At 39.5% G+C, this 18,059-nt stretch overlaps 1 protein-coding gene across 38 annotated transcripts in view; it reads left to right on the forward strand.

Moving 5' to 3' along the window:
• Window positions 1–336: 336 nt before the first annotated feature.
• AASDH (aminoadipate-semialdehyde dehydrogenase) overlaps window positions 337–18,059 on the forward strand; it is a 43,629-nt gene continuing 25,906 nt past the window's right edge. For 5 of the 38 annotated variants that reach the window (XR_013417973.1, XM_078003532.1, XM_078003543.1 and 2 more), the window contains exons 1-6: window positions 337–406; window positions 1,024–1,188; window positions 3,035–3,306; window positions 4,825–4,945; window positions 9,344–9,660; window positions 17,322–17,514. Coding sequence is in view for 25 of the 38 variants with exons in the window: in XM_078003532.1 (XP_077859658.1) it covers window positions 3,077–3,306; window positions 4,825–4,945; window positions 9,344–9,660; window positions 17,322–17,514 (861 nt within the window). In the remaining 13 variants the exon portion in view is untranslated. Of the gene's footprint in view, window positions 446–1,023; window positions 1,189–3,034; window positions 3,307–4,824; window positions 4,946–9,343; window positions 9,661–17,321; window positions 17,515–18,059 lie in introns of all 38 variants that reach the window. The other 33 variants (XR_013417971.1, XM_015138668.3, XM_015138672.3 and 30 more) reach the window with 16 other exon arrangements.

An 18,059-nucleotide genomic window follows, 5' to 3' on the forward strand; every position in this document is an offset into this window, starting at 1 on the left:
CATCAACCCTAGGTGATGTTTTTATTCTCACCTTATGAACGAGAATACTGCAGCTCAAAATTCAAGTCTTGCCCAGAGTTTCTTGGCAAGTACGAAAGGGTTATGGCTACAAACTGGTCAGCTCCAAAGTCCTTGCAAACCCTGTCCGAGACCATGCGCGACCCCAAGGAGCGCCTGAGCAGATAACCAAAAGTGAAAAAGCCTACAGAACTCTTCTCTCAAGTTGGCGCTTCGGCTTCAGGAGAGGCCGGGTCAGCTCGACACAGCCTCCCTGGGGTCGCTCGCACTGACGTCACATGGCGACGCGGAAGATTTGCGTATGGGGCCTCGCTCTGGGATAGCTTTACGGCTTCTGGGAGCTGCAGCTTCGCGGTGAGAAGTATCCGCGACGAGCCGTCCGAGAAAGGTCCGAATGCGAACAAACCTAATCCGCGAGACTTGCTAAGTGAGTCGCCGCAGGGCGCGGTGTCCGGCGGGGGTCGGTGTGAGGGAGGCGAAGTGCCGCGAGGCCTAAGCCTGCTTCCACACGCATTTGCTCAGCTTCAGGACCACTGCCTGGCCTCGGATTTGATACATTGGGGTCTGGCGTGCTGGTGTGGTGCAGACTAACCCTGACCTGTGTGTACACTCCTGCGTCACTAGCCTCCGTCCCTCCGTCCCTCCATTCAAATGGAAATAATGTGCTCTGCGCTCCGCTACCCCCTAGAGTGGTTTCGAAGAGCAGTGAAGAAATGTTTAGGAAGCTATAAAGTGCATTGCTACTCGCTGCATACCGTAAATTAAGAAGCAGGTGGATTGGGAAAATAAAGTTTCTAGATGATTTATCCATTTTTAAAACAACCAGTGACCTAGAGAGAGGCCCCATACCAGTAGAATTTGTTGACACTCTTAAGATCTCTATTGACTAAATAGCAGCTTCTACGGTTGTAAAGTAGCAAATATCTTAAATTTATTCCTTTTACATATAAAATCTGCTTACCAGAGTTTGCTTTTTTTTATTTTATTTTTTTTTCCTTTTTACAGTCTCAAACATTTGGGCATTATTAAGTATTCTCTACTGCAGAGAATGTTATTTGTGATTCATGAATGAAAATGAAAACCTGAAACAACAAGAATGGATTTTACCTTAAATCTCTGTAGCAACTTTTGGGAAAATGGAAGGAAACATCTTAATTATCGTATAGATGTGTAGGTACCCTTCCGCACTACCTGTATGTTGCGAAATAAACTCATTCCTCCTCATTTGAGCGCGTGCTGTATAAAGCCTTCCTTATATTTACATAATGATCATTGTATGTCTGAGGAAAGCTTAAAATTGTATCTTGTGCATAAAAAAGAGCTAATATGTATAGAAATGCTTACTAAAATTAATGTAAGTACCAAAGTTGCCTTACATGTTTAAACTTTATATTTAGAAATCACAGCATTTTCAAACTTAAAGGTCTTGGCAGTTATTGGTTCATTTTACTCTCTTTAAGATTTTTTTTTCTAATTCATGTTAATTAGTTGATATAAATGAAAATTGAGTCAGTCAGGAAATCAGTTCAAATAAGTGTGAACAAATTTTTTAAAAAAAGAAAAAAGACTTGGCTGGGCGAGGTGGCTCCGCCTGTCATCCTAACGTTTTTGTAGGCCAAGGTAGGTGGATCACTTGAGGTCAGGAGTTGAAAACCAACCTGGTCAACATGGAGAAACCCCGTCTCTACTTAAAAAAAAAATAAAAACAAAAATTAGCCGGACGTGGTAGCGCGCACTTGTAATCCCAGCTACTCGGGAACTTGAGGTGGGAGAATCCCTTGAACCTGGGAGGCAGAGATTGCAGTGAGCCGAAATCGCGCTACTGAACTCCAGCCTGGGGAACAGAGCGAGACTCTGTCTCAAAAAACAAACAAAAACTTTACTGAAATAGGCTACTTGGTAAATCTTACTTGCTTTAAAATATGGAAAATAGAGTTCACAGAGGGAAAAAAATAACCTTTACCTTCAAGGAAACACTGTGAGTTTTTCTTTTACCATTGATCCCGAGTGTTTCTTTCTTGAAATACTGTTTCAAATCTTCTTTTAGTATAATCTGCATTAAGAAACCCAGAGAACATTGCATTGATATACTGCTTTATTGAGTTGTAATATTATATTTTCAGTCTAAATGAACTTATTGGCAATTTAAAAATAAAATATACAGTATGAAGAGTTTACTTCTTGACAATTATACAAGTATGACTTTTGTAAAATACTAATATTATAGTAGTAATAAGCACTGTTTTTATATATAGTTGTCTAGAACTGAATGAATAGGAATAGAGTTTTTTACTTTTCTTCTGTCAAAGATTGATTTTGCTTTCATCTGAGTTCCTACTTTGCAACCTCTGCCTCCTGGGTTCAAGTGATTCGCCTGCCTCACCCTCCAGAGTAGCTGGGATTACAGGTGCACGCCACCTTGCGTGGCTAATTTTTGTATTTTTAGTACAGACAGGGTTTCACCATGTTGGCCAGGCTGATCTTGAACTCCTGATCTCAAGTGATCCGCCCCCTTTGGCCTCCCAAAGTGCTGAGATTACAGGCGTGAGCCACCGCACCTGGCCACAAGAGTAATTTGAAAGTCACCATACAATATTTTGACTAATTTATCTTAACAAATCTGTAACAGTTACTGAAGGAAAGTGAAAAAAATTAAGTGTGGGGTCCTTTAAATTTGATTTTATTGATTAATTTTTTATATATTTCATATTTACATTGTGGTCCGTTGAGAGAGAAGTCTCCATTTTTACCTGCTTCATTTTCATCTGTGTATACCACTCCCCTCCCAAATTTTTTTGATGCTCTGACCCAGCATAGGTTGATGTATCAAGTTAATTTTCAACCTCATTGTCCTCAGTAAAGTCAGCATAGACATTTCATAAGTTCAGAGATTCTTCATTTATATATCTTTGATATAATTATTTTCATGAGACATGATTATAGAGAAGTTTCTCCCCGTCCCTCCACCGAGCTCACTAAAACTCCATCTCCCCCTAACACTTCTGTATATACACAGGGTTCTCTGCTACAAATTGATGTTTAGATAAACTTCAGTGAAATGACTCTTCAGGAATTGGTGCGTAAGGCTGCCTCCTGTTATATGGACAAAGTAGCTGTATGTTTTGATGAATGCAACAACCAGCTTCCAGTTTACTACACCTACAAGACTGTGGTTAATGCTGCTTCTGAATTATCAAATTTTCTGCTGTTACACTGTGACTTTCAAGGAATTCGGGAAATTGGTCTCTACTGCCAACCTGGAATAGACTTACCCTCTTGGATTTTAGGGTAATATTTTTTAGAACTGTAAATTTGATGTTACTCCAAGCTAATGTAATTTTTTAATAGAGTATATTGCAAGTTACTGTTCTATTTACTATTGGATTTTTCTGTATTGTTTGGTCAATTGTAGAGAGGCTAAAGAAGTTTGCATTTCCCCTAGTATTATTTTTAATTATTTAAATTAATTATTCTGAGCTTATTTAGGAGAGACTAGAAGCTTTTACTAATAGAACATTTAAGTATCTCCAAAATATAAGGGCTTCATTAATTTGTTAAAGGAAAGCAATTATGACAATTTATAACACTTTGTTGTTAGATAAAAGAAAACAGGATTTCACAGATAACATGACTATGTTTTTTGTCCACAACTGAAAATTTAAGCACTAAGGTATTCAATAAATCAGTAAATTAGAGTTTTGGATAATAGTTGATATAGATTGAAATATGAACCTATTGGAAGACAGATATTTGCAAAATGTTTAATCATTTTGCAATGATTCCAACAGATATTTGCAAAATATTTAATTATTTAAATTCTTCTAGAATGTTATCCTCATATAGTGATTTCTATTCTAGAACGCTGCAATAAATATAAACTGCCAAAGAAAGAGTTTATTCATTCTATATGTGTCTTGGTAAATTAATTATATAAGTATAAAGCAAAGGATGTTCAAAAATTTACTTTTGGCCAGGCACAGTGGCTCACACCTATAAATCCCAGCACTTTGGGAGGCTGAGTCTAGAGTATTATTTAAGGCCAGGAGTTCAAGACCACCCTGGTGACTTAACAAGACCCCATCTTTATAAAACAATAAACAAAAACAACAACAACAAACATTTACTTTCACTCAATTATTGACAAAATTTATTGAGAACTTACTATGTGCAAAGATCTGATGTCCTTAAAGTATACCTGAAACTACTTAAAATGCTTAACTTTTAAAAATCTTGTATTTCTCTATATTAAGTGATGAGAATTTAACATAGTAAATACTTAGGGTTTTCATGAAGAAAAGATAAAATGACAGTGTTTATTTATTTATTTATTTTTGAGATGAAGTTTTACTCTTATTGCCCAGGTTGGAGTATAATGGTGTGATCTTGGCTCACCGCAACTTCCGCCTCCCGGGTTCAAGCAATTCTCCTGCCTCAGCCTCCCAAGTAGCTGGGATTACAGGCGCCCACCATCACCCGGCTAATTTTGTATTTTTAGTAGAGACAGGGTTTCTCCATGTTGGTCAGGCTGGTCTCGAACTCCTGACCTCAGGTGATTCACCTGCCTCAACCTCCCAAAGTGCTGGGATTACAGGTGTGAGCCACTGTGCCCGGCTAAAATGACGGTGTTTATTACCAACTAAGTGTCAATGAAAACATTGGAAATTTCTGATCAGCAATAAAGCACTCCAGAAACCAGAAACCATTTTTATGCTGCTACAAAGAATATAGGGCATAGAGAAATAGAAATGCTTAAACAAATACTAAATCAACAGACATTCTGTGCTGACTGTGTACTTTTTTCTCTAGAATTCTCCAAGTCCCAGCTGCTTATGTACCTATCGATACAGATTCACCACCATCATTATCAACTCATTTTATGAAAAAATGTAATCTAAAGTATATCCTTGTTGAAAAAAAACAAATTAATGTAAGTCTAGGTGTTTCAATTGTTTTCTGCCTGTATTACATTTATCTTTCAATTGAAGCATTCCTTCCTTCTCCCATCTGGATTCCTAAGTCTGCTAAATGTGGCAAGGTTTCTCAGTCTTTGCACTATGACATTTTTAGGGTTGAGTAATTGTTGTGAGGAGTGTTCCATACATTATAGGATATTTAGCAATATCTTTGACCGCACTCACTAGACTTCAGTAGCACTTCCCAGTCGTAACAACCAAAAATCTCCAGACATTGCCATTTGTCCCCTGGAGGGGCTCTCCACCCCTCATACTGCATTGTGAACCACTGTTCTGTGGTATGAACAGATCTGTTAGCCTTATAATAATATATTATGCATTGTTTTGAATTTCCTTTCTCTTTCCAAAGTATTTCCTATACTGCAACATTTTATAATACTTGAAACTTTCATATTTATGGCAATTACATTGGTCAGCAACACTGAAGAATTATAACAAAGCTTGCATTTTGAAAAAGAGACTGGTACTTAGAAGAGATCTTTCCAGAAAACTAAATTTATTGTTTTTTATTTTTAAATGATTGCCAACCAAAGATATAACCAAGAAACACTGCTTTGGGGGCAAGAATTATATCCTCAGCAAGACGCAGCCCATGCTTCATTATTTATTTATTATTTATAAAATACTGTTTTACTAAAGGGGAAGAACATTATAAAAATATATTCAATTTGGCCGGGCGCGGTGGCTCAAGCCTGTAATCCCAGCACTTTGGGAGGCCGAGACGGGCGGATCACGAGGTCAGGAGTTCGAGACTATCCTGGCTAACACGGTGAAACCCCGTCTCTACTAAAAAATACAAAAAACTAGCCGGGCGAGGTGGCGGGCGCCTGTAGTCCCGGCTACTCGGGAGGCTGAGGCAGGAGAATGGCGTAAAAACCCGGGAGGCAGAGCTTGCAGTGAGCTGAGATCCGGCCACTGCACTCCAGCCTGGGCGGTAGAGGGAGACTCCGTCTCAAAAAAAAAAAAAAAAAAAAAAAAAAAAAAAAAAAAAATATATATATATATATATATATATATATATATATTCAATTTAGCCTGTTTTTGCCATTTGCTATATGAGCCAGTTTGTAATGGGGTAACTTAAATGCGTTTTTCCCTCCTGCCCCCCCACACTGTGTGTGTGTGTGTGCGTTTGTGTGCGCGTCTGTGTGTATATAAGAAATATCAAGAACTTGAGATATATGGGTTACTTTCTAGAGACTCAAAAGGGTTTGTTTTTTTTTTTTTTTTTTTTTTGAGCCAGAGTCTCACTCTGTTACCAGGCTGAAGTGCAGTGGGCAGTGGTGCGATCTCAGCTCACTGCAACCTCTGCCTCCTAGGTTCAAGCGGTTCTTGTGCCTCAGCCTCCCAAGTAGCTGGAATTACAGCTGCATGCCACCACACCCGGCTAATTTTTGTATATATTTTTTTAAGTAGAGACAAGGTTTCGCCATGTTGGCCAGGCTGGTCTTAAACTGCTGACCTCAAGTGATCTGCCCGCCCCGACTTCCCAAAGTGCTGAGATTACAGGCATGAGCCACCACACCTGATCTGGTTAATAAATGTTTTAAAAATAAATATTTGTTAGGGTGTAGCCGAAGTTTCCTCTACTCCTCAAATTGGTTATTCCATTGTTCGTAAGTAAGCAAAACTGAAATGGGGATGTGATGTTTATTTTTCTTAGCAACCTTAGTGAAAATTTTATAAAGGGTAACTTGGTATCAGTATTAATTGTCAATATCAAGGTATTCTTTATGACCAGTAGGAGTTGGGCATAGCAAAACCCAAGAACGAACAAGTTGAGCATAGCAAAACATTGCTTCCTATCCCATGATTTTGATGATGGTGGAAGTGTTCTTCCTTCATTTAATACTGAGCAATCAGTATTTTTAAGCATCTACTGTACGTATCCATTAAAGCAATAGTTCTCAACTGGGGACAGTTGGCAATGTCTAGACATATTTTTTATTGTAATGATGGAAGTGGGGTGCTACTGGCATCTGGTGGATGGAAGCCAGGGATACTGCTAAAAATCCTACAATGTATAAGACAGCACTCCACAAAGAATTATCTGGTCCAAAATATCAGTAGTGTTGAAACTGAGAAACCTTGCACTAGGGACAGAATGATTGGGAGGGCATTGGTATATAAGCCTTCCAGTTTTTTATAATGTAGTTGGAGAGAAAAGTTATTACTCCTGAACCCATAACATCTACATAGTGTGATAATTGTCCTAAGTGAAGTAAACATAACCTAGTAGATATAGTAGAATTTTAATGAGGAGGGATGATTTTGAGCTCGATCTGAAGAGTTTGTAGGCCTTTAATTTTGTAAATATTACAGGCCACACCACATTCCCTACCCAATGCATACACATACACCAAACACGCTAAGAAAACACTGTAGGCTTCTGGGTTGTGACCTTTTTCTCATTATTTATGTTGATTTATTTAATGTGAAAACTTAGGTTATATTTCATTATGCTGTTGTTGTCAACCTAAAAAGATATATTCAAAGAAACCTTACTTTCAATGTGTACAAATTTAGCTTAGCATCTCTTCATCCAAACTCACTTCTGCATTAATTCATCTGCATCCACCAAATCACCTGGGCCAGAAACCCAACAATTTTCTTAGACTCAGTCCACATCCAGAAAGTCACCATGTCTTATTTATCCTTTGCTCATAGACCCTTTCTAACCACTCCTCTTGCAACAGAAAGGACCATATAGTATATCAGAATTACTGCAAAAGACTCATTAAATGATTCTCACTTAGCAGAATCTCATTTATTATTCTGTCCTTGATAGAGTCTAATCTATGCTGTTGCCACCTTCAATTGGATCCTGTCACTTACAGGTTAAGATCTAAACTCCTTTGTGCTGACTGTACAAAATTATTAAGGATTTGCATCTCATCTCCTATCAGCTACGCACCTCACCTTTTCCCTTTCCCCCTCCCCATTCTTTACCTTAATTGGAATGCTTAATGTTCACATATCAGCTTTCCCACATCATATCCTCAATGTTGGTTGTTTGCCTGAAGTGCCCATTTTTATTATTTGGAGAATAGCTCCTTATAACAAATATTACCCATGAAGCAATCTCTGACCTTCTAGGCAGAGTTCAGTTCAGCATTCTCTGTTCCCATTAACATTTCAAGCCTGCTTTATTATCATACCACACTGCATTATAATTGCTTTTATATGTCTGCTGTTTTGGAAAATAGATTTGAAAGTAAGGACAGCACTTTGCTCTTGGAGATTTATTTATCTTTTTACCCCTGGGTATATAGCAAGTACTCCCCCCAACTCCCCAAAAAAGTCATGTTGAATGAGTAAATGAATACAGTTGGCCCTCTGTATCCAGAGGTTTCCCATCCGAGGAGTCAACCAACTGCAGACTGAAAATATTTGGGGCCTACGCCTATAATCCCAGCACTTTAGGGGACTGACGCAGGAGATCATTTGAGTCCAGGAGTTTGAGACCAGGTTGGGTAACATAGTGAGACCTCGTCTCTGCTAAAAATAAAAAAACTGTCTGGATGTGGTGGTGCACACCTGTAGTTCCAGCTACTCAAGAGGCTGAAGTGGGAAACTCACTTGAGCCCAGCTGTTCGAGGTTGCAGTCAGTTAAGATTTCACTGCTGCGGCTGGGCGGGGTGGCTCACGCCTGTAATCCCAGCACTTTGGGAGGCTGAGGCGGGCGGATCACGAGGTCAGGTGATCGAGACCATCCTGGTTAACATGGTGAAATCCTGTTTCTACTAAAAAGAATACAAAAAAATGAGCCGGGCGTGGTGGCAGGTGCCTGTAGTCCCAGCTACTCGAGAGGCTGAGGAAGGAGAATGATGTGAACCTGGGAGGCAGAATTTGCAGGGAGCCGATATTGCACCACTGCACTCCAGCCTGGGCGAAAGAGCGAGACTCTTGTCTCAAAAAAAATAAATAAATAAAGTAAAACAATAAAGATTACACCGCTGCACTCCAGCCTGGGCAACAGAGAGAGACCCTGTCTCAAGAAAAAAGAAGAAAATATTCAGAAAAAAAAAAAACCCAGTGCAACAGTAAAAACTAATACAAATTTTAAAATATAGCAACTATTTACATAGCATTAATTAGCATAGTTTTATATTAGTTATAAGTAATCTAGAGATGATTTAAAGTACATGGGAGGATGTGCATGGCTTATATGCAAGTACAGCACCATTTTATATAAGGGACTTGAGTATGTTCAGATTTTGTCATCTGAGATGATCCTAGAACCAATTCCCCCATGGATACTGAGGGATGACTGTATTTCATATTACTTCTATATAAAGAAGAATATCTTTTAACATACTAATATTGTAAACTTTGTCCCCCATTTCACACAGAAATTTAAATCTTTTCATGAAACGTTATTGAGCTACGATACATTTACAGTAGAACATAATGACCTAGTGCTCTTCAGACTTCACTGGAAAAATACTGAGGTGAACTTGATGCTAAGTGATGGAAAAGAGAAATATGAAAAAGAAAAAATAAAAATCAGCGTAAGTTCTGAGCATGTCAATGAAGAAAAAGCAGAACACATGGATCTGAGGCTAAAGCATTGCTTAGCGTATGTACTACATACATCAGGGACTACAGGGATACCGAAGATTGTCAGAGTGCCTCATGAGTGTATAGTACCAAATATCCAGCATTTTCAGTAAGTTCTATTCTTTGACTCTTTCTTAGAACCTATATTTTAGGCCAGGTGTGGTGGCTCATACCTGTAATCCCAGCACTTTGGGAGACTAAGGCAGCAGATCACTTGAGGTCAGGAGTTCAAGACCAGCCTGGCCAACATGGTGAAAGCTGTCTCTACTAAAAAAATACAAAAATTAGCCGGGCGTGGTGGTGGGTGCCTGTAATACCAGCTACTGGAGAGGCTGAGGCAGGAGAATTGCTTGAACCCAGGAGGTGGAGGTTGCAGTGAGCTGAGAATATGCCACTACACTCCAGCCTGAGTGACAGAGTGAGACTGTCTCAAAAACAAAACAAAATAAAACAAAAAAACCTTGTATTTTAAAGGGGAAAAATAATTTTAAAACTTTTGGTTTTATAACTCTTGTTCCTAAATTAATAATCCTAAGAAGTAATTAAGTCTTTTTTGTTTCAGCTGTATCTGAACTTTAGTTCTCTGCAGACTAGGCCCTTCACCTGTTTCATCCAAGCCTAGGGCCAGACACGGAACAAACAAATGATGTGATTAGAAGCTTTGCATCTTAATTATTAATAAAAAGGGAGAAAGGGTTTTCCTAGCAGAGGTACTAGCAGAGTTATATGAGAATGAAGGAGTTTGTCCTACTAGAATGTCAGAGCAGGGCTGAGGAAACAGTGAAAGATCAGGAGCCTGGTATGCCCAGTTGAAGGCTGAACTTAATCCAGTAGATGATGGGGAACCATTAAAAGATTCTCATTTTATTAAGTTCCCTCTTGTAGTAGTTTTGTGGTGTTTGACTTGCTGATGTGGTCAAGAGATTAGAAATCACCAAAGTTGACATTCTTAATTTGCCAAGAGAGAGAGAAGGAAGTGAACCTTAGGGGTGTAGTCCTAGAATATCAAAGGAGGATACAGAAATAGAAACCTCATGAGACACGTATGTAATTTTATGTGATTTTAAGTTTTATGTAATGTTAAATGTTTAAGTAATATTCAAAAGTAAAATTGAATGAAAAGGGAAGAAAAAAGAATCAAGTGAAGTTAATTTTAACAGTATATTTTATTTAATTCAGTATACTCCAAAACATTACTTCAATATGTAATCAATATAAACATTACTAGTAAGGTATTTTGCATTTTTTATGCTAATCATCTTCAAAATCTGGCATACATTTTATACTTATACATCTCAATTTGGACTAGCCACATTCTTAGTGCTCAGTGGACCTGTGGTATTGGATGGCACATGCAGGCCTGGAAAGAAGAAATGGTTAAATGCTGGTAGAGAAAGATGTCTGTTGTAATTGACAATATAGTCTTTAGTGACTTCTTAAGTCCCCAAGGTTGCAGATAGATTACATTAGGCTGGAGATAAGAGGATAGGAGATAACGAAATAGAGGTCATAAAAGTCAAATGTTATTTTCTAGAAACTGGTTTTAATGGAAAAGAGGGAATTCTGGGATGGACATAGGTGTTTTGTCTTTAAGATTGGAGAGGTTGGCTGGGTGCAGTGGCTTACGCCTGTAATCCCACACTTTGGGAGGCTACGGCAGGAGGATCGTTTGAGCCCAGGAGTTCGAAACCAGCCTGGGTAACATAGTGGTACTCCCTCTTTAAGAAACACACAAAAAATTAGCTGGGCGTGGTGATCTGTGTCTATAATCCTAGCAACTCAGGAGGCTGAGGGGGAGGGATTGATTTAGCCCAGGAGGTCAAGTCTACAGTGATCCGTTGTCACGCCACTGCACTCCAGTCTGGGTGACAGAGTGAGACCCTATCTTAAAAAAAAAAAAAAAAAGATGAGCAGTTTATAGGCTGAGGGTAGGGAGTTGGTAGAAAGGGTTGGTTTGAATAATGGAGTAGTAATAGGAATATTAACAAAGGAGTAAGATACATTTAGATGGGAGGGAATGGCATTATTTAAAATACTGAGTGGAATACCTCTTTTTTTGATACCCTCAAAAAGATTAGGATAGTAAAGTACATTTCTTGGTGTTAGAGGAAGCCAGTAGGTTTTAACTTTTGTATGAGGCAGAAGGCCAAGTCATACCTAAGAGTGTGGGAGGTGAGGTGGGGATGGGGATGTAGGGAACTTGAAGAAAATGAAGCAGATAAGGAATCTGGGGGAGGTGGAGAGACAGTTGACCACCAGGCACTGGCCCGGCAGTGGTAAGAATGGTCTGTGAAATGGGAGCAAACATTTACTTAATGAGGGTTGAAGGGTTGATTTATAACTAAATTATACAAATTTCTTGATACTTGTTTGGTGCTTCAACTTAATTCAATTGATTTGCCTGTTAGAAATCCTTTTTTGGTTTGCTTTTATGTTCTTAAGTGAGGTGGCAAATAATTCGATTCTAGAGAGATGAAATGTTAAAATATTCAATTTAAAAATTAAAACAGTAATGTTAAATTTTCTGTTTTAGACTTAGATCACTAAACTAGGGAGTACTAAATTTCAGACACATATTAGAACAATCTTATCTCCGTTGCTAGCTCCCCAAATATTACCCGAATAACCTATTAATAAGACAGTGCTAGCTGGGCGTGGTGGCACAAGTCTGTAGTCTTAGCTACTCCAGTGGCCAAAGCAGGAAGATTGCTGAGCCTAGGAGTTTGAGGCTGCAGTGAACTGTGATTGAACTTGGGCAACTGCAAGACCCTGCACTCCAGCTTGGGTGACAGAGCAAGACTCTGTCTTTAAAAAAAAAAGACAACGCTGAGTTTTCTTGTGGATGTTGGTAAGAGGCAGCACTACCTCCACAGAGTATGATAGCTGCAGAAAGGGAAGGACTAGGTTTCATTTATTGAAATTTTGAAGTCTAATTTAGATAGATCTTTCAAATCAGGGGATTAATTTTAAGGCTTGGATAAGGATAACTATTTTTTAAACATTTAAAAATTAGTTGTTTTTTTGACTTTGCATGAGTTACATAACCTTCGTGAACTTCAGTTTTCTCCATTTTAAAATGGGGGTGGAGAACTTTTCCTCTACCATCTGTGACGCAGTATCTGACTGAGAATTAAACTGACAAAAGACAGATTAAGAAAAAAAGTTTATTCCTATGCATATAGCAGTTTACAAAAGAAATGGAATTGCATGTTATTAAGTTCATTTAAATGTATTTGTAAATTTATTTGTTCATAAAATTTCTTTGTTCATAGGAAGAACAAATAAATTGTTTTGGAAAGACAAATGGGTTTTCAGGAAAATAAACAGGAGATAAGAAAGTTTGTGATAATACTTGGGTATGCAGGTGCAGTGGTCTTTCTGTCTTCTTCACAGCCATAACACTGTCTTCAGAGAGGGGATTTATGGTAGGTTTACCCTTGGTCTTCCTGGGAGTAAAAACTGCTCTGAAGAAGAAGTTTATGGCAGCCTCATTTGCCAGAAGTTTCTGTTTTTAGTCAGATAAGGGAAGCTCCAAGAAGGTTTCTTCTGCATTTGTTGAGTCTCAAATGTCCTCTTTTTTTTTTTTTTTTTTTTTTTTTTGAGACAGAGACTCACTGTCGCCCAGGCTGGAATGCAGCAATGCAGTCTTGGCTCACTGCAACCTCTGCCTCCCGGGTTCAAGCTATTCTTCTGCCTCAGCCTCCCACTACAGGCGCACTGAAGGGGTGGCCTGCCCCTCCACACCTGTGGGCTTTTCTTGTCAGGTGGAACGAGAGACTTGAGAAAAGAAAGAGACACAGAGACAAAGTATAGAGAAAGGAAAGTGGGCCCAGGGGACCGGTGCTCAGCATACAGAGGACCCACTCCGGCACCGGTCTCTGAGTTCCCTCAGTATTTATTGATAATTATCTTTACCGTCTTTTAGAAAAAGGGGAAGTAGTAGGACAATAGGGTCATAGTAGGGAGAAGGTCAGCAGAAAGACATATGAATAAAGATCTCTGACATGAATAAGTTTAAGGAAAAGTGCTGTGCCTTTTTTTTTTTTTTTTTTTTTTTTTTTGAGACAGAGTCTCACTTAGTCGCCCAGGCTGGAGTGCAATGGCGCGATCTCGGCTCACTGCAAGCTCCGCCTCCCGGGTTCACGCCATTCTCCTGCCTCAGCCTCCCGAGTAGCTGGGACTACAGGCGCCCGCCGCCTCGCCCGGCTAATTTTTTGCATTTTTAGTAGAGACGGGGTTTCACCGTGTTAGCCAGGATGGTCTCGATCGCCTGACCTCGTGATCCCTCCGCCTCGGCCTCCCAAAGTGCTGGGATTACAGGCGTGAGCCACCGCGCCCGGCAGTGCTGTGCCTTGATGTGCACATGCAAGCATCTCCATAAACCTTTTCAGTGCATAAAGAGCAGCATTGCCGCTAGCACGTCCCACCTCCAGCCCTAAGGCGGTTTTCTCCTATCTCAGTAAATGGAACACACAATCGGGTTTTACACCAAGACGTTCCATTACCCAGGGACGGGCAGGAGACAGATGCCTTTCTCTATCTCAACTGCCAAGAGGCCTTCTTTCCTCTTTTACTAATCCTCCTCAGCACAGACCCTTCACCCTTTACGGGCGTCGGGGCTGGGGGACGATCAGGTCTTTCCCTTCCCACGAGGCCATATTTTAGACTATCACATGGGGAGAAACCTTGGACAATACCTAGCTTCCCTAGGCAGAGGTCCCTGCAGCTTTCCGCAGTGTTTGTGTCCTTGGGTACTTGAGATTAAGAGAATGGTGATGACTTTTAACAAACATACTGCCTTCAGGCACTTGTGTAACAAAGCACATCCTGCACAGCTCCAAATCTGTTAAACCTTGAGTCACCACAGCACATGTCTCCTGCAAGGACAGGTTGGGGGTAGGGTTACAGATTAACAGCATCTCAATGATAGAAGAATTTTTCTTATTACAGAACCAAATGGAGTCTCTTATGTCTACTCCTTTCTACATAGACACAGTAACAGTCTGATCTCTCTTTTCCCCCCACACACGCCACCATACCTGGCTAATTTTTGTAGTTTTAGTAGAGACAGGGTTTCACTATCTTGGCCAGGCTGGTCTCGAACTCCTGACCTCAGGTATCTGCCCGCCTTGGCCTCCCAAAGTGCTGGGATTACAAGCATGAGCCACCGCACCTAGCCTCAAATGTCTTTACCTTAAAATAATCTTCATACCAACTTGGGTTCTGAGTTAGGTTCTCACATAATCACACCTGCCTCATATGGTGGTTGGGAAAATGAGGAACAATATATTAGATACCCAACCTAAGCTTCACAAGTAATATGTTTAAATGTTTGTTGCGTTCCACTTTTTTTCTTCCTTTAAAATCTGTCTCTTCTTTTTTTTCAACTTTTCTTATATTGAATGCATCTTAAGCTGCTTTCTTGAAATGAACTACATGGAGCATTCATCCTCTATGCATGCGTAACCTTGCCCATTTTTGTTCATAGAATTGAAAAACTAAAAATATTCTCAGAATTTAAGCTTTGTTGGAAGCCTGTTAGAAAGTTTGCTCTCCCCTGAATACCTAAGTAGGAAGCTAGACAATACATGTGAAGAATAATTCCTCTAAAACTTGAAGTTTGAGGGTAGCCTTTGTTGGGCTCAGAAAATGATACCCCAACGTATGGCACTTTGGCATGCTGAGTACTTTGAACTGAAGGACATTGGAAGGACTTCAGAAGAAAAGTCTCTTTCTGACCTTCTGCCCTTCTTTCTCTTGCTTCCCTTTCTCCCCAAGGCAGGCTGTAGTAACCGAACCCTCTCCCTCAAAGACAGTCTTAAAACCTAGAGGCGGGGCATGGTGGCTCACGCCTGTAATCCCAGCACTTTGGGAGGCTGAGGTGGGTGGATCGTTTGAGGTCAGGAGTTTGAGACCAGCCTGATCAACATGGTTGAAACCCAGTCTCTACTAAACATTCAAAAAAATTAGCCAGGTGTGGTGGCACATGCCTGTAGTCCCAGCTACTCGGGAAGCTGAGGCAGGAGAATCGCTCGAACCCAGGAGGCAGAGATTGCAGTGAGCCGAGATCGCGCCACTGTACTCCAGCTTAGGTGACAGAGCGAGACTTTTCTCAAAAAAAAAAAAAAAATCCCAGCTACTTGGGAGGCTGAGGCAGGAGAATGGCGTGAACCCGGGAGGCGGAGCTTGCAGTGAGCTGAGATCCGGCCACTGCACTCCAGCCTGGGTGACAGAGCGAGACTCCGTCTCAAAAAAAAAAAAAAAAAAAAAATCTAGAAATATAGAAATATTAATCTAACCTTTACATGTAAGCGCTGGCTGTAAAGAAATTGCTCTTACTTACCTTGTCTGAAAGTAGAACATAAGACTCATTCCAGAAAGGGTCCTGCCCTATACATGGGAGGAAGAAATGCCACGCAGAGAAGCCAGGAATTTAAAAGGACAGGCCTTGCTGGATTTTCCCACTCAGTTTATTACTCATTCCCTTTTTGTCTAATCACATTTCTACACAGCTGTCCACTCTATTGAATCTAAGCATTAAAATAGACGCTTTTCCCTTGGGTCTTTGGGTCTTCATTCTGAAGCCTCCCATGTTTCATAAAACTTTGATTAAATTAATTTGTCATGCTTTTCTGTTGTTAAACTGTCTTTTGTTTATAAGAGTGTTGGCTGTGAGCCTTATGATGGGGAGGAAAGGTATCACAGCCTTTCGGCACCTACACCTTTAACATACAGTGAGTTTTTATTTTACCTGAGACACCATATACATGGTTATAATTTTTAAAATGTTTATACCATATTTGATGCTCTTTTGAAATTAAGATGCTTTTAGATGTATTGGTGTTTGTGTGTTCAAATTGAAATAGTGTCATAGGCTCAACAGTGACTATCCATGCTCTATAAGATCCTAACCACATATATTCTTATTCTGCTTTTTGTTCAGATACTGAAAGAAAATGCCAAATAGAAAGGGGAGTCGGAAGTCTCTATTAAGCATCATTGAATAAGTATGACAGAATAAGGATTCTGCCAGAGGAGCAGAACCAGGAGTTAGATCAGGGATTCATTATAAGAAATTGGTTTACACAGTTGTGGGGGCTGGCTAAGCAAGTCTAAAGTCCATAGGGATCAGTTAGGAAGGGGTGATCACAAGCAGGCTGGAATCCCGTGGCCATGAGACTGTCCCAGGTGAAATCAGATTGGAGGGAAGGGAGATTAATTGCAGACCCAGCTGCTGTTTGGATCTCTTCTTCAGAGAAGGCCTAAAACCTCTTCTAAAGGCCTTCCAAGTAAATTCAGCCAACCCTGGATAATCTCACTTTTGATTAAGTAAATCAGCTGATTAGGGACTATAGGGTTTGATTGAATAACTGCTTGAAGAAGGCATGTGTGCTGCTAAGCAGCAGCCTCCCTTCTGTTCCTCAGCTCTCAAGAGAATATCCCTTGTCTCCTTCCCTAACGGGAAACATACTAGAGAGGGAATTCTGGGGGCAGTAGTTCAATCAAACCAAGTTGACACATCAAAAGTCATCACAGATGATAAAATATGTCTGGTAAAACATGGATATTGCTTTAAATGGCTGTTAATTCTTTCTTTTATGAAGAAGATTTCTTGAATTTTGATAGCACTATTTTGCCTAATTTAAGAGAGAAGAATAAAATCTGGCCAACATTCAGAAACTTGATAATCATAAACACGTGAACACTTTTTTGGATATGTGCTTACTAAATGTTTGACGTTTCTTATAACTGCATTCTGTTTTGCCTTAGGGTACTTTTTGACATCACACAAGAAGATGTTTTGTTTCTGGCTTCACCTCTGACCTTTGATCCTTCTGTTGTGGAAATATTTCTTGCTCTATCAAGTGGTGCCTCTCTGCTTATTATACCAACTTCCATCAAGTTGCTCCCATCAAAATTAGCCAGTGTTCTCTTTTCCCATCATAGAGTGACTGTTTTGCAGGTACATTTTAGTAGCAGTGAATGTTTTGTTTATCATTTTTCAATATTTCAAGTGTTTTAAAGAATATTTTGTATTCCTGTAGTTCTTTACAATGGATTAATATAATCTGGTTAGGTTATCAAGGGTTATCTCCTCATGATGTGACTTTTTTTTGTTTATTTGAAAATGAAAAAAGATAAGTGAATTCTGCCTAGAAAATTATTTTATTATGTATTTTGTGCATACTATAATAACTAGAGGACCTTGACTTTGACTCAGATTTGTTGGATTTGAGAAGGATAGGCTGCCTCTTCTGTCTTAAAATCTATGTATGTTGTGTTTCTTATGAAAAACTAGTATAAGTACATTAAATTATAATCGAGTTAGGAATATAGATTTTCTTATTTTTATATCAGTATACTTTACATTAACCTACAGAAACAAGTGTTTTCGAAATTTGGCCCTTTAAAATGTTATTTAAATGTGTATCTGACTAGTGATTAGGTCATGCAGATACACAAGTATATGACTGGTACACAAGCCTTAAGTTACTACAGTGTAAGTAG

The sequence above is a fragment of the Macaca mulatta genome, chromosome 5 (assembly GCF_049350105.2).
Source record: "Macaca mulatta isolate MMU2019108-1 chromosome 5, T2T-MMU8v2.0, whole genome shotgun sequence".
In the NCBI taxonomy this organism is placed as follows: domain Eukaryota; kingdom Metazoa; phylum Chordata; class Mammalia; order Primates; family Cercopithecidae; genus Macaca; species Macaca mulatta.